Source organism: Zeus faber (assembly GCF_960531495.2).
Source record: "Zeus faber genome assembly, chromosome: 8".
Taxonomy (NCBI): domain Eukaryota; kingdom Metazoa; phylum Chordata; class Actinopteri; order Zeiformes; family Zeidae; genus Zeus; species Zeus faber.
Genome location: NC_137195.1, coordinates 7,128,972 through 7,148,182, shown reverse-complemented (window position 1 = coordinate 7,148,182; position 19,211 = coordinate 7,128,972). Strand labels below are relative to the sequence as shown.

Below are 19,211 nucleotides of genomic sequence, written 5' to 3'. Positions count from 1 at the left end.
GCGGTGCATGACAGCGCCAGTAAGACTTTGGAGAAACTTTGATGGATCTGAGAGCTCCAGTCAGAATGATGATGTGGTGTCGAGAATCCCTCACTGCGATGAGATTGTCGCTGTCAGTCTCATGCCGGGGTGTAATGTTTGTATCAATAATCTTCCAAACGCTGCCTTTTTTTTTTTTTTTGCCCTATCTGCACACCTCTACTTCCATCAAGATGGAATGCATGGGGCTTCTCTCAGAGTACAATCAAAACAGGGGAAAAAAGCATTTTGCAGCGCTGCGTGGGAGTTTTCACATTCACAATGGCTGTTTGTGCCGTAATGAGGTCTAAACGTGAAGCCGAACTGACAACCTCCTCCTCCACAGATGGGAAACTGAAGATGTGGGTGTACGGTGTAGCAGCCGGAGCGTTCGTGCTCCTCATATTCGTAGTGTCTATGATATACCTAGCGTGGTGAGTCAACTCTCCATCTACGTCTCCCCTCCTCTCCGTAATTCATGGAACTCCACCGTAAAAAAATTAAATTCAATTAAAAACAAAAAAAGTGAACCATTCCATCCCCGTCATCCAGCCCCAAACCACCCTTTTTGTTGTTTGCGTGTTTGTCATTGTTTTGTTTTGCTCTCTCCACGCCGTCCTCTCGGGAGAGCAGCAGCTCTTGTGCCAAAGTGCGTCGCTCTCTTAAGGCCCAAGAGTCGGACGCCAACGGGACGGCGGTCTGGATGGGCCAAAATGCACATGAGTTGACTTACACCTGTCCCGAATGCCAAGAGTTGCCTCAAAGCGACAGCCGAGGCTAACAAGGAGCGCGGTGGCGAGCCCTCCGGCCTCCGAGCCGCCCCTTACATAAAGTAGCCGCGCTCTGCGACTCTTTCCCCCGCCAACCCGCCACCAGTGCCCCTCGACCTGCCCGACCAGCCCCACCCAGCTGCTGGTGCAGGTGAGGAAAGTCTGGGTGTGTACGTGTTTCCTCAGCTCAGGAGGATAGTTTCCACCCTTTCCCATGAGCAAATGCAAATGACTTTTGCCACTTTATCAAGCTTACGGTAGAGGTGGATTGCCCAAATGTTAAGTAAGGTGGAAAACTGTTATTGGTAGTACTAAATAATTCGCTAGATGTTCACTTAGTGTGCTCAAACCTTTCTGAATATTTTACTCATTCAAACACTTTCAATGATTACATAAAGATCATTATAATATAATGAATTTATATCACTTTGTCCATATAGAATATTGCATTGAAAAGATACAGAAGATGTCAAATATTGTGTCTGATTAGTGCTGAAACACAACTATTTTCCATAGTGTCTACACACTGTTGCTCATGGCAAAATTGTGAAATTTCCTCTCTCTGCCTGAAATCTAAATCCTGGAATGTCATTTACAGTGTCTCAATAACACTGTGTCACAGGGGCCTCTGGTGGCGGGAGCAGTATCTTGCATCTCCTCGTTCTCCCCCTTCCATTTCAATCCGTTTTGAATGTTTCTTTCCTTTCTTCCCATTGCTCTTTTTTCTTCCTCCCTGCCCAATAGACATCATGTTCATACCAAGCATATCAGCACGGTGTCCACTCGTATTTGTCTTTCTTTGAGACAGACTGTGAGAAACTAGGTGACCCCTGTGGTCATTATTGCTTCGTCCCACGTGAGCCTTGTTGTGAGATTATTATTATACTATATATTATATTTAAATTTATTATATGATCATTTATACTTTTCTTTAAATAAGAACTACTTATGCCTTCCTATGTTGGAGATATTCAGGCAGGTATGGAGAAGGTGGTGTAAGGCCTGTCTCAATTTAGTAAATCTATAATATTCTATAGTTTATAGGCATATAGTATAGGTTATATCTGTAGAATATGTTACACAGGTACTATCGTGCCTTGTTTAGATATTCTATAAATGTATCGATCAAGCGTGTCCGTTTACATGTCCATAAAGCTCTGCATTGCAAAAAGAAAAAAAGAAAATAAATCGTGACAAAATAATCAATAGATCTTTTTTTTTTCTTAAAAAAAAAAAAAAAAAATATTATAAAAATAATTTAAAAAAAACAATTCTTGGGATTTCTTGAAGTAACTTTTTAAAGAGAGAGGCAGATTTTTGATGCTGCGAGGCATTGTTCCTCATTATTTCGAGCATTAGTTTTTTTGTGGACTCTTTCAGAAAAGTTGACACAGATTCATTTCGCAGTTCATAATGAACCAGTGCTTTAATACCCGGAGGAGTGACAGCGAAAACAGATCATAAATTGCATGAAACTAAACCCACTAATAAGTAGATATGTGACGCTTGCTTTCCTGTGCATGTAGGTGCACATTTTAGTTTTAGAGCCGGTCGGCACCGTGCGCTTTACCTCAACTCAAGTGGGAAAGCATCGTCGGCCCTCAGAGAGCCTTTTATTAAAAACATCTGTTGTGTCTTCCTCCCCCCAGTTAAACACTGTCCTGACGTGAGCCATGAGTGTATAGACAGAGTCTAGTGTTGAGCTGCGCGTAGCCATTCCCACCTGTTCCCTGAACCGGTTCCCCGCTCCCGGTCGCAGAGCGGCTTCTGACACCTCTCTCACCCTGTCACGCAGCAAAAAGCCAAAGAGGCCTCAGAGACAGAGGCAGCAAAACAACCGACTAAAACCTCTGACTCTCGCCTACGACGGGGACGCCGACATGTGAGTCCCGAGGCCCCGAGGGCGGAGCGCGTCCACGGCCGCGGAGAGACCCCGCCCCATCGCACCGCCGCCCGGCCGGGGGGTCGGGGGGGACGGGGCGGGGATGGGGGAGGCGTCGGCAGCCAAACGTCACGACGAAGGAAATGATGGCCAGCGATGGACCACTGTCGCTCCGGAGTTACTTCACGCACCGCCCTCCTCCTCCTCCTCCTCCTCCTCCTCCTCCCCCGGCACCCCGTCTTCTCATTTCTTAAAACTATTTTCTTACACGGGAGCCTTCGCCCTCATCCACTCCATCGTCTACAGGAGATGCCTTTTCTTCATCGCCCGTCCTCCAGTTCACCCATTCCCGGGGAGAAGCTTGTGGACTGCACAGGACTGGAGACAGGCCTCAGACTCTCCAGCTGCTTCTCAACACAGCACAGCGCCCCACCACCACCACCCGCCCTCCCTCCCTCCCTCCACCCCTTCCCCCACCACCCCGCCCCGTGCTTGTCCCCGAAAAAAAAAAAATGCTGAGTAGCTGGAGGCTTAGGATGCTCTACGTTGCCAAAAGTCACTGCAGGGAGGAGAGAGGGAGGAGAGGAAGGGGAGCGGGAGAGGGAGAAAATCTCCATAAAAAGGCTTGGATCCCTCCTCTCGCAATCCTAAAACTGGGGGGTTTTGACTCAAATCTCTTTTGCTGTTTCAAACAAAAGGGACGCGTTGCTCTTTTCGCCCTTCCTCCCTTGCTCTTTCTTTCTTTATTTCTTTCTGTCTTTCTCTCGCTCACTCTCTTTCTGTCCTTTTTTTTATGCTGTCGTTTTTTTTTTTGTTTCGTTTTGTTTTGTTTTTTGCTCAGTTCATCGGCGCACAGGCCTGCGTTTGGGGTTATACTGGCCCGTGGGATGATGCGGATGCAGGAGTCGTCTGGAGCCTCCCCTGTTTCCTCTGCTTCAGGCTCGACATTGCACTATATTAGTGCAGCATGATATGCACATATATGACTTCTACCTACTATTGCCATAGAACACTGCCTCTTCCACAGACACGACCATAACGCAGAAACAGCAGCATATGTAACCATGGACTTGTGGAGCCCCGCCCACTCGTAAAAAAAACCTATATAAATATATGGCAACGGGAAATGATGTATACACCATGTGTCCCATTCCACAAAAACAGGGTGTGAGACAGCGGAAAAATATATGTATAGATTGTATTCCTCACATCTTATTTCTTTGGGGGGGGGTGGGGGGGGGTTGTAGTCCTGTACCTTTGTGGTTTGTAGATTTTGTTGGATGTTACGTCTCTGTCTCTGCCCAGATGCAATCAAAAAGCTAAATGTTATTACAGCGGTGGATCAGTTTCATCATCTGTTCAATGCCGGGGGTTACTTCTTTTTCTGTAAAAAAAAAAAAGGGGGGGGGGGTTGGGAGAGCGGATCTGGAATATAAAAGAAATGTTATGGTGAATTCGGGAATTTCAAACTGGAATAACAAAAATATATAAATATATATATATATATATAAATATTAAATGATAATAAAAAAAACTTTTTTTTTCTATTTATGGTAAGTCAGGCGACACTAAACTTCTGCCTTACTGCCAACGATCCAGTAGCCAAGCAGACCTGCAACTATCATGAGTATAGAACTTGCAAAGAAAGAGAAACTGAAAAAGGATAATTTCTTTTTTTTTGTTAAAAGGCAGATTTTCTAACATTTTACTGTGTATTGAGACTACATCCTGGGTGCTCTTACATTGTTCAGTTACAGCTTCACAAAGTAGAAAAACCCCCCGAAAACAAACAAGAAAAACAGCATCAGCCACACGTTCATCCCGGGAGGAGACGCTTCTGCAGAGTTTGGTACACGAGCAAACTGGTGTGGGGAATGTTTTCCTTTTTTTCGGGGTTTGTACATCAAATTATGTGTACATTTATTTTGTATTGCACAGAAAAATGTTTAGTTTGAATATTGCAAAGTGGGTGTATGATATTGCTGATTGTTGTGGTCATGATGCAAGGTGTACGTTGTAAAAAAAAAAAAAGAAAAAAAAAAAGATAAATCATTCAAGAGAGAAGGCTTCTCCATTTTGTACAGGTTGTTTATATGTATGGGGAGAATATAAAAAAAAAAGGAAAATAAATGAAGAAAATGTTCTAAACACATCAGTTCAGTGTGGAACTACTGTCTGTAAAAATGTGTGATATGCTTAACTCCATGTCCATGAGATCAAGTGCATTAAAGGAGAGGTTCGCTATTTTTCAACCCAAAATGTCGGTTCCCATCTTTTATAACTGTTCACAGGAACTGAAGGCGAACGTTTCACTGAAACGTACCACTCTGCTGCAGCTCCTCACTCCGCTCCAATGTAGTCCAAGGGGGGAAAAAGTTAACAATAAAACATCACATCTACTTTCCTTAAATACAAAATTGTCACACGTGTCTTTTTGAATATGTTTTGAAGAACGGTAATATCACATTTTATTTAAACCTACTTTTCCTAATTTGCCGCAGCACATCCAAAGTGTGACGTTGACTCCAGTAGGACGCGACGCAACTTCCTGTTTCTCGTCTCTCACGTTGCGGTCTCACGCTTTTTCATGCTCATAGTCACGGAAATGTATCTATTGAATCATGTCGCCGAGCACGAACGTCTCACTTTTTTCCGTGCTACACATAACGAAATATAAACCAATGCATTTGAACTGAGCGGTAGAGCCAGTGTTTGGTTTGTCCCTTCTGGGCTACTGTAGAAACATGGTGGCGCAACATGGCGGCCTCCAGGAAGCGTACCCTCTCCCTATGTGGATATAAAAAGCTCATTCTAAGGTGACAAAAACACAACAATTATTATTTTGACTGGATTATACACGAATTAAAACAAACCTGTAAATATTATATTCCATTTCTGCCAAGTCCGTTCTGAAAATTCTGCACACTGCACCTCTGAGAAAGAGAGAGCCAAACTTTTATTGCTTTGCTATGGCCTTTTTTTTTTTTTTTTTTTGCTCTGATTTTATTCTGAAAATATTTCCATATTTTTCGGTAAACATAAGAGGCACTCCATTCGGTAAGACACATCTTAATAAGAAAACATTTGTGACACACCACAGCAAAAGTCGCCATCACGCGCATTTCTAATACGGCCAGGAGCAGCCAAAGGTTGAAAAAACCTTTGTTGAAGGAAAATTTGATTTTTTTTTTCCCCCCCAGATTCATGTTCCTTTGTGTGTTTTTTTTTTTTTTTTAATCTCTCAACGTTTTTTCGAAACCGAGTTTGATTTATAAATAGTAGAAACATGTTAAACCGTGGAGTTTATTATTCCCGTTAGACTACATGGGGAAACGCAGTTCACACGCGGAACAGCGCTGAACAACGCCGATCGATCGTTTCCTTTAAGGCGAGCGTCCAGGTGAACATCATTCCTCCATATTCCATGTGATGTGAGATCACAATGCGAAACCGTTTTGATGGAATTCAACCTTTAAATCGTACAACTTTTACACGCACACGCGGAGCCACTGTTGTCAATCGGCGAAGAAGAGAAACCCTTGGCGTTGCGCACCTACGTCACTTCCGTAAACAGGCGGCGAAAGCGCAGCGCGGGGCTGTTTCGGTCTCACTCGTCTGTGGGAACTTTCTTCTCCGTATCGTTGTGGGTAACGAGAAGAAGGGTGGAGCAAGATCTAGCTCCTACCTCGCACCTTTCAAGCAGCGGACGACGAAACGGAATATGTTCAAGAACCACCGGAGGAGACCGACGATACGTCCGTCGTTGTTGTCCGTTGAGGTTGGTGACAGATTATCAGATTTCAGATTTTCTGAGGCTCATAATATTGATACTCTACATTTTGTTGTGTTGTCCCTACTTTTTAACTCCAAAATAATTCCACTTACTGTTTGATAAAAGCTTTTTTAAAAACCAAATGAGTTGCTTGTTGTTGAGCTGTTCGTGATTGGCCCATTCAGCAGTTTGTTAAGTAGCCATGAGGCTTTGTTTGTCTGCCAACCCCATTTGCATTCTGGGAGCTGGCTGGACCTGGTGTGGGGGAAACTTTGAAGGTGATTATCTCAGAAACACAGTTTGCCACACCCTTGTCATTAACAAGTCATAGCTTTAAAAATATTTTCTTGATTTGCACAAGTGACACCTTGTTTGGAAGCTCTGATTCTCCAGTTCCAAGTGATGTGGAAAATCTCGAAAGCCGCCAAATGACCCTAAAGTACGCGTTGGGTCTCATTTGTTCTAAATATGGCCACGGGTCTCTATCGGTCATAGCAGGTGCAGTTGCAGTTGCAGTTACATGTGCAGGTGCAGGTGCAGACAGAGGGGCAGGTGAAGACGGTGGTGCAGTTGCAGGTGCAGTTGCAGGCGCAGTTGAAGGTACAGACAGTTGCAGGTGCAGTTGCAAGTGCAGGTGAAGACGGAGGTGCAGTTGCAGGTGCAGTTGAAGGTACAGTCAGTTGCAGGTGCAGACAGATGCAGGTGCAGTTGCAAGTGCAGGTGGACTTAATGAACGTTCATTCAAATAGAAAACGGAGTCAAAGGAATAAATCTACAATAAAAACTCACTGTTTTTATTTGCTTTGTTCCCAAAAAAGATAGCTCTAATCTGAGCTGCGGAGCACGATTCTCAGCTTAATGGTACGGTCCACTTTAAGGGTGTCTGAAATCGGAAATATACTGTAATGTTAACGATTACAAGGTAAGAAGGCCATATAAATGTTTCGTCCCCCAACCTGTTTTTTGACCTCTTTTGAGGGGGTCCAAGTTTTAATAAGGGAGGTCAGACCCCCCAACCCCCCCTGTAATTCGAATTCTGCCCAGGAAGACAGCTACAGCATAGTCTCCGTCAGGGCTCCATGGGGGAAGATCTCCCCAGCGGCCCTCCACACATATACATTCATATTCATTTATGTAAGAAGCTCCACAGCATCATGGAGTCCTATTCCCAAATCATTTTCAGTCCATATTCATCGTCAAATAAATGTCTCGTTTTCTTCATCGGGTCGCTCCTGATTGAAATTGGGAATGAGCATTTTAATAAGGCCTGGGTTGAAGAATAGCGAACATTTAACGTTAGACGTTATACTCGGTTGCGCTAATTATACCTGTGGAGTGCCGTAGTCTTCAACTTCAGAATTTCAACCTACATTTTCATATCTTGACAACTCTGTCTTCATTTATTTCGCCTCCACGCAAGTTCCCAAAATGCTGCAGGCTGAGGACTAAAAGTACCTGGCAGCAATACGAATCAATATACCAAGACCACCCGCAAAATTAACTTGAAGTTGAAGGTATACTTAGAGCTCAACGCTTTTCCTCACGATGTACACCAGCAATGTGGACATCTTTATTTCTGCGTTTATTATGAACGTGTGCCAAACTCCTTCAGCTTCAGGGTTCATGTAGATTTCGGTAATTACCTCATTTTTTTCCTTGGAGGAGATGACCTGCGTTTCGGCGCTCATTTTACATTCCCGTTGTTTGTCTTCGTTAGTGCCACGCTGATGCAACGGTGCCTCCTCCCTCTCAAATGTGATTAAAAAGGGAGAATGTGGCCTAATAAAATATCCTTCACAAACACACAGTACGTGGTGATGTCATTGTCAGTCGGGCCAGGAGATCATTTTAAGGTTGATTTGTCGGCATATTGCTTAAAAAACCCAATACAATGAGGAAAAAAACATATTAAAAAAATCATAAAATGTGAGCTATCGTCGGGGAAACGGTCAGGGGTCATTCATGTAAAATGTTGGGTCGGCCTACCGACTCAATTTGTCACCTGCGCCGTCCCTTAAATATTTATTTTTGAGAAGAGGTGACTTACTGTATATCAGCAACACTTCTATGTGCCGACACACACACACGCGCGCTTGCACCCACACACACGCCCCCCATTGTGCTGACCAGCTCTGGAGACGGGGGCGCGCTGCCGTCCATCACCACTAGGTGTCAACCTGACGTTAAAGAAAAGTTGTGTGAGCGTATGCAGTCTGTGGACCCACACACACACACACACACACACACACACACACACACACACACACACACACCTCCCCACCTTCCATCATTTCCCACCCCCCATCTCTCTCTGACACTCTTTCCCTCCGGCGCTCTCATCCTTCCTCCACCCCCATCCACTCGTTTTCTTTCTCTTTTTCACTCTGCCCCCCCCAACACACACACACTCCCCCCACTTCCTATACCTTCCTCAGTCGACCCACCCCCTTCTTCTCCTACCCATCCCTCCATAACCCCCACCCCCATCGCTCTTCTGTCTCTCTCTCTTGCTGTCTCTCTATTTCTCTCCCCCCCTCACTGTTCCTCTAACTCCCCTCTCTCTCTCTCTCTCTCTCTCTCTCTCGCCCTCTCAGTGTCTCTCGCCCCTCACAGTTCCTCTAACTCCCTCCCTCTCCCTCCTTCCCTCCCTCTACCCTGGAACCCAGAGCGCGCCGTATAAAACATCTCAGCCCACTGACATTCAGATGTATAAACATCTAGTGCTCAGGCCACGGCGCCTCGGAGCCCACCTCGCGTCGGGACGCAGCGGAGACCCCCGTCATTTCTGAGGAGAACCAGCCCGGCGGAGCTGGCAGGCGGAGCCGGCGCTGGAGACGATCGGTCCCCAAGTTGAGCAAGTGAGATCGTCCTCGGTCAGAGTTCTCTCCAGCGCAGAGGGATTTATTTTGTTCTCACTCAGTGTGTGTGTGTGTGTGTGTGTGTGTGTGTGTGTGTGCGTGTGTGCATGCACGCGTGTCTGGTTGAGCGCAGACGGCGAAGGTTTTAAAGGAGCGTCGGGAAGATTGAAGAGCGACGGAGGGAGGCATGACCGCCGCCTGGCCGAGGGCTGCCATGCCCCTGCTGACACTCATTTCTCTGGTAGGTTCAGCTCCATCTCCGTGTTCCTTAACGCACGCGTCGCGGTCCCAACTTATCTGCCTCTTACCCCCTCTCCCCACGTGGCCTCCGGTACTGTTTAGCCGCAGTAGTATTTTGTTGCCCTTACGTCCGATCATCGCCCGCGAGCCGCCGTGATGGTGAAAATGGAAGCGGCGGAGTTGTTTTCAGTGGTGTGGCCGCGGGGGACACGTTGTATACGTGTCCCGTCGTATGTGCACAGTACGTACCGGCACACACGTGTTGCAAGGACGATATGACCTCGAGAGCAGAGCCATCGCCCAATATTTTCCGTGGCAGAAGCAGAATTCCTCCGTCATCCAGAATATATACGAGGGGGGGGTGGGTGGAGATGTGTTGATTTGAAGACTTTGTTTTGTACTCTGTAGGCGAGCCCGTCGCTATCGTCCTTCGGTCCGTCGGGAAATCTCTTGAGCTGTAAATTCACTACCCCCACCCCCGTTTTTCGGTACGTGCAGGCCCGTACCTGAACCGGCCCCGCAGCCTCGCGTGAGGTCACAGCAGACAAATGTCCTGTCTTCCAACCCTGCTCCATCATCTCGCCGCCCTCTATTTACGGATGCAGCGGGGATCATCGTGAGGAATGCAACGGAGAACCTCCCGGGACTGTTTTGGGGTTTTTTTTTTGGTTTTTTTTTGATGAAGGGGGGAAGGAGAAAAGGAAAAAAAACTCTCCCGGAATGTTTATAACGCGGTGTCTTGACGGTTTGTGACAACCCAATTCCTTTAATCCTGGGAGAGACAGTCACCCCTCACCCGTAGATTAATCTGTCAACGGAGTAATCAAAAGCGAACAGCGGCGCTCCTTGTGCAGAAAACAGAGAGAAATTCCACCAAGTTAACCCGCCCCTCCCTCCCTCCCTCCCTCCGGTGGAAAAGTTGACTGGCCTTAAAAAGCTCCTTCGCCGTTATCAGTGTTTAATTTGCATACTGATGGAAATAAGTCAATTACTATTAATTATTCACTACGACTTAATACCCATTATCGAATTGAATTCACCGTCTTGAAAACCATAAACTCAATTTCACGGCTGAACGGGCACACTAATCATTTTAACCCCACTTTTATTTACGCAGCCGTCCCGGGCCCGGTCGGAACGCGGCCGTGGGTCTTCCCACGGACGCGCGGCGGCGATAAGAGAAGACCCGACACCCTACCCCCCGTTGTTCGCACGTAAAAGAACACAAGTCATTAAAAAGCGCCGGAGACGCGCGCACTCGCGACGGCGCGACGGCGCGAGGAGCCGGCCTCACAGCGCCGCTTGACGGGAGTGTTTTTCCGGGGCCGCGCTGCCAAATTGCTCCGCCATGCTTTAATGGGATGATCATAATTGTTTCGTTTCTCCGCCGCATCCTAAGCTTTCCCCTCCGGCTCCTTCGACAGATTGACAGCCCCATGGGAAACCCAACAAACTTATTTTGGCCGCCTTTGAACCAAGTCGTGTGTGAAATAATATGATTATGTATTTATCCTCTGGGTAAGTTGGGAAACTAGTGGCGAAGATTTTTTTCTTTTTTTTTCTTTTTTTTCTTTTTTTTTTTCCTCCCCCCCAACTGCCCCGCTCTTATAGCCCTCAGTCCGTCCGAGCGCGGTATTTATCCTCCGCTGGAGTCATGGTGATAATTGTGGCCTGGCCTCTGAGGGCTGCCACAGCGATAGGGCTCTAGCTCCCCCCTCCACCGCTGCCTGTGATGTCTTGACACACACTGTGATTTGTCATAATCTCCAACGCCTACAGGTAACACTTTGATATCGCTGGCAGAATACACAGGCCCGTCTATTACCCGGCGCCGAGGGCCCCTCGGTGGGTGCATCGGAGGCCCCCGCCTGGCTCGGCGGGAGTTAAAATGAGCCGTACGCATATCCCCCCCGGACGACGCCCCTTAAACGCTCGGCTTCAAACGCTCTGAACAGCTCACGCCGGAGAGACCGTTTTGCGGGGAAAAAATAATAATTAAACAACGACAACAAAAACAACAACAACAACAACAACAAGCACTGGCTTCAAGGGAGGTTGTGTTTTTGATGCGTAGGTGGTTCCACGAAGCATCGTCATCATCGCAACCCACTCAGTCACTCACGCAGATACGCCTTCCCCCTCCTCCTCCTCCTTCCTCCTCCCTCCTCCTCCTCCTCTTCCTCCTCCTCCTGGAGAAATTAGATGCATAAGATTGTAAAGTGGCGGCCTAAACCTATCAGCCTGGTCCCTCTCCATCCTGACTCAGTAATACTCTAAACTAGAACTGTCTGCCTCACAAATCCTACACGCACGCACGCACACACACGCTCACAGACGCAAGCACGCACGCACACACACACACACACACACACACACACACACACACACACACACACACTCAAAGCCGGCATGGCGCTCAGGTAAATGAAAACCGACACACACTTTTCATTCTTTCCTGCAAGATTTTGTGTGTAACCCACCGTTGAATCGCCTGGCATCTCAGGTGGTTCTATTAAAGGTGGAATTTGTTGTCGGTTAGTGGGGGGAGGGTGTGTGTGTGTGTGTGTGTGTGTGTGTGTGTGTGTGTGTGTGTGTGTGTGTGTGTGTGTGTGTGTGTGTGTGTGTGTGTGTGTGTGTGTGTGTGTGTGTGTGTGTGGTGGGGGTCCAAACCATAGAATATTCGGCTGGCTCCCGGGGGAAACCGGTGTTGTTTATCTTCCAGTTTTTAAAGAGGGTGGACGCCTGTGACTTATCACTGTCTCGCCTGCAGCAGATAACATTTAGCTTCGCCCAACAGCCTCCGTGCTGCATCTGCCAATCTACGAGTGTTGTTTCCTAAAGGACTTCTGCACGGATACACTGTGTGTGTTATCACGTCCAGGGAACTACGGCTCCGATTTTTGTATTTTTGAAAATAACGTTAACCGGCAGCCGGCGGCAGTTGGAGGGCTGGTGGTGGTGGTGGTGGTGGTTGGGGGATTGCTGCATGACAAATGCTGCATCGTTTCCAAAAGTTGGAGATGAAATCCTGCAGATATGTTTATTTATTACCTGTTTGGTGGAAAAACTACAGGCAGCTTCATGTTCCTGTTTAAGTGGAAACAGTATAATCTGTGTATTCCATCTGCCGCCCCTCCCCACTTTATTTTAAATTTTTTATCAAAGCCTATTCTTTTTCCCGCCTATTGCCCAACATAAATATCTCACAATTACTTCTGTCTCTCTCTCTCTCTCTGTCTGTCTCTCCTTTTCTCTGTCTCTCTCTCTCTCTCTCTCTCTCTACCTCTCTGTCTCTCTCTCCCTCTCTCACGCTCTCTCTCTCTCTCTGTCTCTCTCTGTCTCTCTCTCTGTCTGTCTCTCTCCCTCTCTCTCTCACTCGCTCTCAAAAACACACTGCACGCACGCACGGGCACACTGTCTGTCTCCGTGTGGCATCTTTCTTTGTGGTTTTTTTTTGTTTTGTTTTTTTTTGAACCTGGCAAGAGCTAAACCTCGCTCCTCTGCGCGCCGCCGCAGCCGTGGGGGGTGCTCTGGATCCGGACGCCGCTTTAGTCAGGACTGCCTCTGATCTGCCTAATCTCCGGAGGCTGGATTACAGGTTGGGCTCTAATCCGTGAAGTGGGGGTCTCTGTGAATCTGCCACCGAGCACCCTAATCCGGGGACTGTCAGGTGCTTCAGATGAAAGCTAATTGCGTGTCACAGATCGGGGCCCGCGCACAACTCCGGTGACGGGGGGACGGGGGGACAGGGTGGGGAGACCAGAAGTTTCTTCGAGACGCCGGCATCCGGGACACAAGGACGCCGATGCTTGCCCCTGCCATGTGACGTTTCATTCTGCGCTTGACAACCTCGGAGGGATCGCATTATTGTGATTGTGCGCGGACACAAAGGATCTCTGCAAAATCACACCGTATATCCGTATTGTGTGTGTGTGTGTGTGTGTGTGTGTGTGTGTGTGTGTGTGTGTGTGTGTGTGTGTGTGTGTGTGTGTGTGTGTGTGTGTGTGTGTGTGTGTGTGTGTGTGTGTGCGCGTAATACCCCCTTAAAAAGACCAGGATGTATGCATAACACACGGTTTGACACTATATTCCAATGTATAACGGCCTGCATTCACGAACAGCCTTTCGGTGTTGGACATTCTTTCTTTTCTTCCCGAGTCGAAAGAAGAGCAGGAGCTGAAAACAATCCTTCTCCGTCCCAGAGAAGGAGTCCGCTGAGATAGGGAAGCGCTTATTAGGCACCATAGGTAATTAATATACAATTAAAATGGTATTTAATTTGATCGTCGGAGACCACAGTCTTAATGAATCAGAGCGGAAAAAGCCGTGAAGAATAAATGGGATTTGATGAAATTTGAATTGTGTGTCACGCTTCCCCATTCACTGCAATTGAACCGTTTATGAGTTTTAAGTACTCTCGGCTGTCAAGAACATGTCAAATTGCGTTTTGTGTTAAAAACTGGAGTGGCATGTCTGTCAGTTACTACATTAAGAAAAAAAAAAAACGTTTTGTTTTTTTTGTTTGTTTGTTTTGGGTTTTTTTTCACAAAAGACATAAAAAATAATTAAGCTCACCACTTTAATTTCTATTTCTTCTTGTAATCATCGGCTTTGTACGTTCACTCATTTCTGTCTTTACATATAGCATTTATTTTTACATGGCAGATCTAGTTTTAGGATAATTAACTATTCAGGCTTAATGACTATAGATTGAAGTAATCCAATCAAATTGTTCTAAAATCGAATTACTAAGACGACTAAGGCTTCAATATTTTCTTTTTATATGATTTTTACTGATACTATGATGCTGTGGATTACACTGTGGATGATGCTGTTAGTGTTCAATTGAATAGAAGCCACAAAGAAGGACATTCCTCCATATTCAACTATATGATTACAATTTGAAGGGGACCTCACCTCAATGATTACAACACAGTATGTCACACAAGGCTGACAGTGGAGTGTGTACACGTGCACTACAGTCACACAGTGATAGTCATGCAGGAATAGGCGGCAGGAATGATTATTTTTTTTTATATTTTTTTTTTTTTCTTGTTTCTGGAAATTGAAGAGGAAAATCCCTGAATCCGCCAGAGCCCGTGGCCCCGTGGGGGACACAAGCGATTTAACCGCTGAAATTGGATTGCATTTTTCCTCTAGTTTACATTTAATCTAGTTCCAACGCTCTGCTCTCCCTTAGCCAACAATTAAAATTGTAAATTGTTTGCAGAGTTAAGTAGCATAATTCACTGTTGCAACTGAGCTCCGGTTTTCTACAACATTTCCTGGGCTGCGTCGCGTCATCTTATATTATGGCCATATTGAGGCCACGCTGCTCGGTTGGGCGAAATTGTTCACCGCTGAAAGACAACGGCTACTAATCGAAATGAGTCTCTCTTTTCACATTACCACGCTTGGCACATTCAAACAGCCCGTGGGTCGTTCATCATACAGTACAATCCTCCTCACGACAACCGGAGGCTATGTTTTCAATCTCTGCGGCAGCACATTCAAGTTCATGGAATGAACCCGCTGTTTAGAGGGATCGGCCACACCGAGGTGGCAATTTACCCAGCGCAAACCGCACACCCCGGTCTACTGTACCACAATGTCATTCAGCGAACTCTCTGAATGAGAGAAGACCTTATTTTCGGAGTATTGATCGAGGGGGTGAAGGTACAAAATGTAAACGCTTGGCCAGATAGATCTGCTGTCACTTTCCCCAGCTGGGGGTTTACGGCCGTCACTGTCAGCGGGCTCCACGGGGTGCACCGGGAATCTTAGCGATCTCATCTGTGTGATTGTTAGCAGAGAGAGAAAAGGAATCATCAATCATCCATTCAGGGTACATTCAGCAGGTAATTGTCTGGTGATGCACCACGTCTGCGGTGAAGAAGTGCTTCATTCATCTCTATGTATGGCAGGAACACCCTTAATCTTGATTAGGACACCACACACACACGCACGCACGCACACAAGCACACACCGTCACACACACACACACACACACACACACACACACACACACACATACTTTGTACTTACTAAAACCTTTCCAACACACAAACATCCTTAGCCCCAATCTTGAACATGACGATTTATTTTCGATTTCATGTTTTTCATGGTTTGTGTTTTCTCTTAAACCACAAAAAACATGCAATTGTCCATCTGTTTTGTTTTTTTTACAGGCTACCAGTGTCCAGTCACCCAGTTCAGAAAGCTCCAAGTTGAAAGGCAGCCCAAAGTTGAAGGGAAGGACCTACTGGACTGAAAGCAACAAGGCGCTCTCCATCAGCCGCTTGCTCTCCGAGACCCTCAATGGCAAAAAGAACTTCACCTCTTTGGACCTGGACTACCCCGAGGCAGAACCGTACCTGAACCAGGAGCAGTGGAGCTGGCTTTACACCGCTTCCAGCCTGGACGACCCACGGTCCAGACCAAAGAGGAGGCCTATCGTCAAGACGGGCAAGTTCAAGAAGATGTTCGGCTGGGGCGACTTCCACTCCAACATCAAGACGGTGAAACTCAACCTGCTCATCACCGGCAAGATCGTGGACCACGGCAACGGAACCTTCAGCGTCTACTTCCGCCACAACGCCACCGGCCAGGGCAACGTGTCGGTCGGCCTGGTGCCGCCCACCAAGGCCGTGGAGTTCCGCGGCCACCCCAGGCAGGAGCAGCAGCAGCAGCTGACGGCGCTGGAGTCCAAGGACACCAAGCTGTTCAACTGCCGGGTGGAGTACGAGAAGGTGGAGAGGGGTACCAGGAACTCGCTCTGCGCCCACGACCCCTCGCAGAGCTGCCCGCAGGAGCAGACCCAGAGCCACGTGTCCTGGCTCTGCTCCAAGCCCTTCAAGGTCATCTGCATCTTCATCACCTTCTACAGCACTGACTACAAGCTGGTGCAGAAGGTGTGCCCCGACTACAACTACCACAGTGACACCCCCTACCTCCCCACCGGGTGATCTCCTGGCCGGGCCCGGGGGGCGGAGGGTGGGGGGGGGGGCTGGCTGCATGGAGACGGGGCCTCGGGGGGGCCCCGAGACGAGTCCCGTTAATTTGAGCCGGAATGGAGTTATGCACTAAAGAAAAAGAAATAAAATAAAAAGAGCGCTTAGACATGAAATGTTGACGTAAATCTTAACAGCTCCGTAGGATTGCATCCGCTCCACCGAGCGGGACCGTTCCTGCAGGCATTTAAGGGGAGCATCTATAAACTTCAAGTACTTTTATTTTGTGCGTACCTAGTTTGCTAACACCGAAAGTTAATTCTGAAGCCATCATCTAGAATTACGCCGACTGTATCGATGTAAATAGCGAGAATCCCCTTTTCGAAAACAAGGAGTCCCCGGGAAACGGGCAGAAACGCTTCTTTGTTTTGGTTCCTCCAATTTAGTTGTTGATGCTGTTGCTGTGTTTCCGTCATAATCGCGCTTTTTCTGTCCATTTGAATCCATCTCTGGTAATCGCCTCAGACAGGGACGCGTCGAAGCAAATGAGATGAACCTGCCGGCGCGCGTTCGACGAGAGAATGGAAAACACAAACCTGCCATGAACGCCGTTGTTTTCTATAGTGTGATTATTTCAATGCATACACCGCTCTGATATTCTTGTCAGGATCTCATCCATTTTCATGCATGAAACCAAATGTGGTAAGCAGCTGTATAATGTCTACTGTATCTATATTTTAATTTCAAGCGGCAGACGAAAATGATGTGTGGCAAGAGACAACTGTTATAATGCAAGAATAACTTCCTCCTCTCATTCTGTGACAGCCTAGCGATCGACGACGTGTAGACGACGCACAGTAAATGACATAAATGGACTCCAAACAAAAAAACAAAAAAAACAAACAAAAAAAAACCCTTAATATTTGTAATAAAAAAATAAACAAATCAACATTAAAACACACATGGAAAAAGAGATGAACCGTTGCTTTCTGCACCAGTGCAATCTGTGCCAGGGTCCTTGTTTCCCGGTCAACCACTGCCATCTCCAATTCAGACGTTTTGCTTTCACTGTCATCCAGAGGGTCTTACACGGAGCACGACCACGGAATAAGCTTTAATTCTCAGACGGCAAACATCAGCAGCGGAAGTAAGCCTCGTAAAGGTCAGAGCAACAGCCCCCGGACAGTAGAAAACGATAATATTACCACACATTCTTTGCGGAAGGGGGATGAAGAACGTGGACTAGATACATCCGCGGCGGTGCGACGGCGCAGAGCTGATGTCACAAAGGGAGAAAAGCTATTATACTGGGGATTTTTTTTGGCGGGGGGTGTTTCGTCTTTGAGGTTAAAAGGAAAAAAAGGTCAGCTGTAAAATAATCGTTTGCTCATGATGTGAAAAATGTCTTGTTTTCGGACGTCAAGGAGCAGGGGTGAACCCCGCCCCCACTGCTTTACCTTTCAAAACGATCAGGGCTGCGGCGGAGAAGAAAAGAAGAGAGACAATCCTCGACGGGGGCGGTGCCAGGCCAGCACCGCCGCTTAATGATATTGGATGTTTAAATTGGCTATTAAAACCTTCATTACATAGATTGGGAGCCATTGACACAATGTGAAGCGTTTAGCGGCGGGAACACATTGTGAGAGAGAGGGAGGGAGAGGGAGAGAGAGAGCTGTGCCCAATCAGCTCCGGCGCAGGACAAGAACAGAAAGTGCCGATAGAAAAGCGGCGGAAAGTTGGAATGTGCACCTCGGGGCGGAATCACTGCGGTCTGTTTAAAACGGCAACGCTCCTAAGGAGTGCACGCCGCGGTGCGGGCGGCGCAGTAACCGTTAATGGAATCCTGGATGGCTTCCAGCACGCCAACACGGTGGGTGTATTTTTCTGACAATGCGCGGCAAGGAGGAAGAGAGAGAGAGAGGGGGAGAGGGTCCGCCTTCGGGACGAGCGAGCATAAAGAGAAATTTATGACGTGTTGGAACGAGGCCGGCGGAAATCACTGGAAGCGCCCGGGTCGTAAATTGAGAGCGTGTTTCTGTCATCAACTCAAAGGAACGAGTCCTGTTTTCAGATCACTGTTCGGACCGCTCCCTCCCCTCACCCCCCGTTCCGGCAGGTTACTCTCGTGTCACCCCCTGCGCTTCAGCAAGAAATTACTTTTTCTTTTTTTTTTGTCAGTTTTTCGGCTTTGAGGAACTAAAAGAGGAACTTACCCTGCCAAATTTTTTTTTAAATAAATAGTAATAATGCCGATTTACGACGCAAAGTCTAATCTCGTGAATATTCCGCTGCCGCGGTCGGACTGGCACAAATGAATTTGGTTTGCGTTTTATTGAGAGCTTTGCTCTTCCAGGGGGATGTCATCTGGAGGACACTTATTCCATGTGGTATTTTAACACTGCGCTGTATAACAGTAAAACGGTGAAAAAAAATCCTGTGAAGATTATGGGCGCGGCCGGATGCTCTCGGGATAATAAAGCCGTCGCGGAATCGTGGCTTTTCAGGAAGAAAAAAAAATAAAAGATCGAAACAAAAAAAAATCATAACCTTATATGTAATAAATGTCACTGTTTGGCAAACAAACTGTTGGGGAAGCAGCTCGACTTAAAGGTCGAGCGAGGCTCAAACTCGCACGTTACGCAGGTGGGGGGGGGGGGAAGCGCAGAATGGAGAGCACCGCGTTGCCCATCACCCGGACAGAAGGCGGCTCTGCTTAGAGAT

At 47.1% G+C, this 19,211-nt stretch overlaps 2 protein-coding genes across 2 annotated transcripts in view; both read left to right on the top strand.

The window, feature by feature from the left end:
- Positions 1 to 799, top strand: part of thsd7ab (thrombospondin, type I, domain containing 7Ab) — a gene marked incomplete at both ends in the record, with an annotated part of 117,993 nt that extends 117,194 nt beyond the window's left edge. The window contains 2 exons of the mRNA XM_080005798.1: positions 365 to 452; positions 652 to 799. Of these exons, the coding sequence (XP_079861924.1) occupies positions 365 to 452; positions 652 to 799 (236 nt within the window). The remainder of the gene's footprint in view (positions 1 to 364; positions 453 to 651) is intronic.
- An 8,688-nt stretch (positions 800 to 9,487) lies between these two features.
- LOC307234193 (neurexophilin-1) lies at positions 9,488 to 16,505 on the top strand (the record flags this gene model as incomplete). Its single annotated transcript, XM_080005797.1, has 2 exons — positions 9,488 to 9,541; positions 15,729 to 16,505. 2 exons carry the CDS (start codon positions 9,488 to 9,490, stop codon positions 16,503 to 16,505), a joined length of 831 nt encoding a protein of 276 aa, XP_079861923.1.
- Positions 16,506 to 19,211: the final 2,706 nt, after the last annotated feature.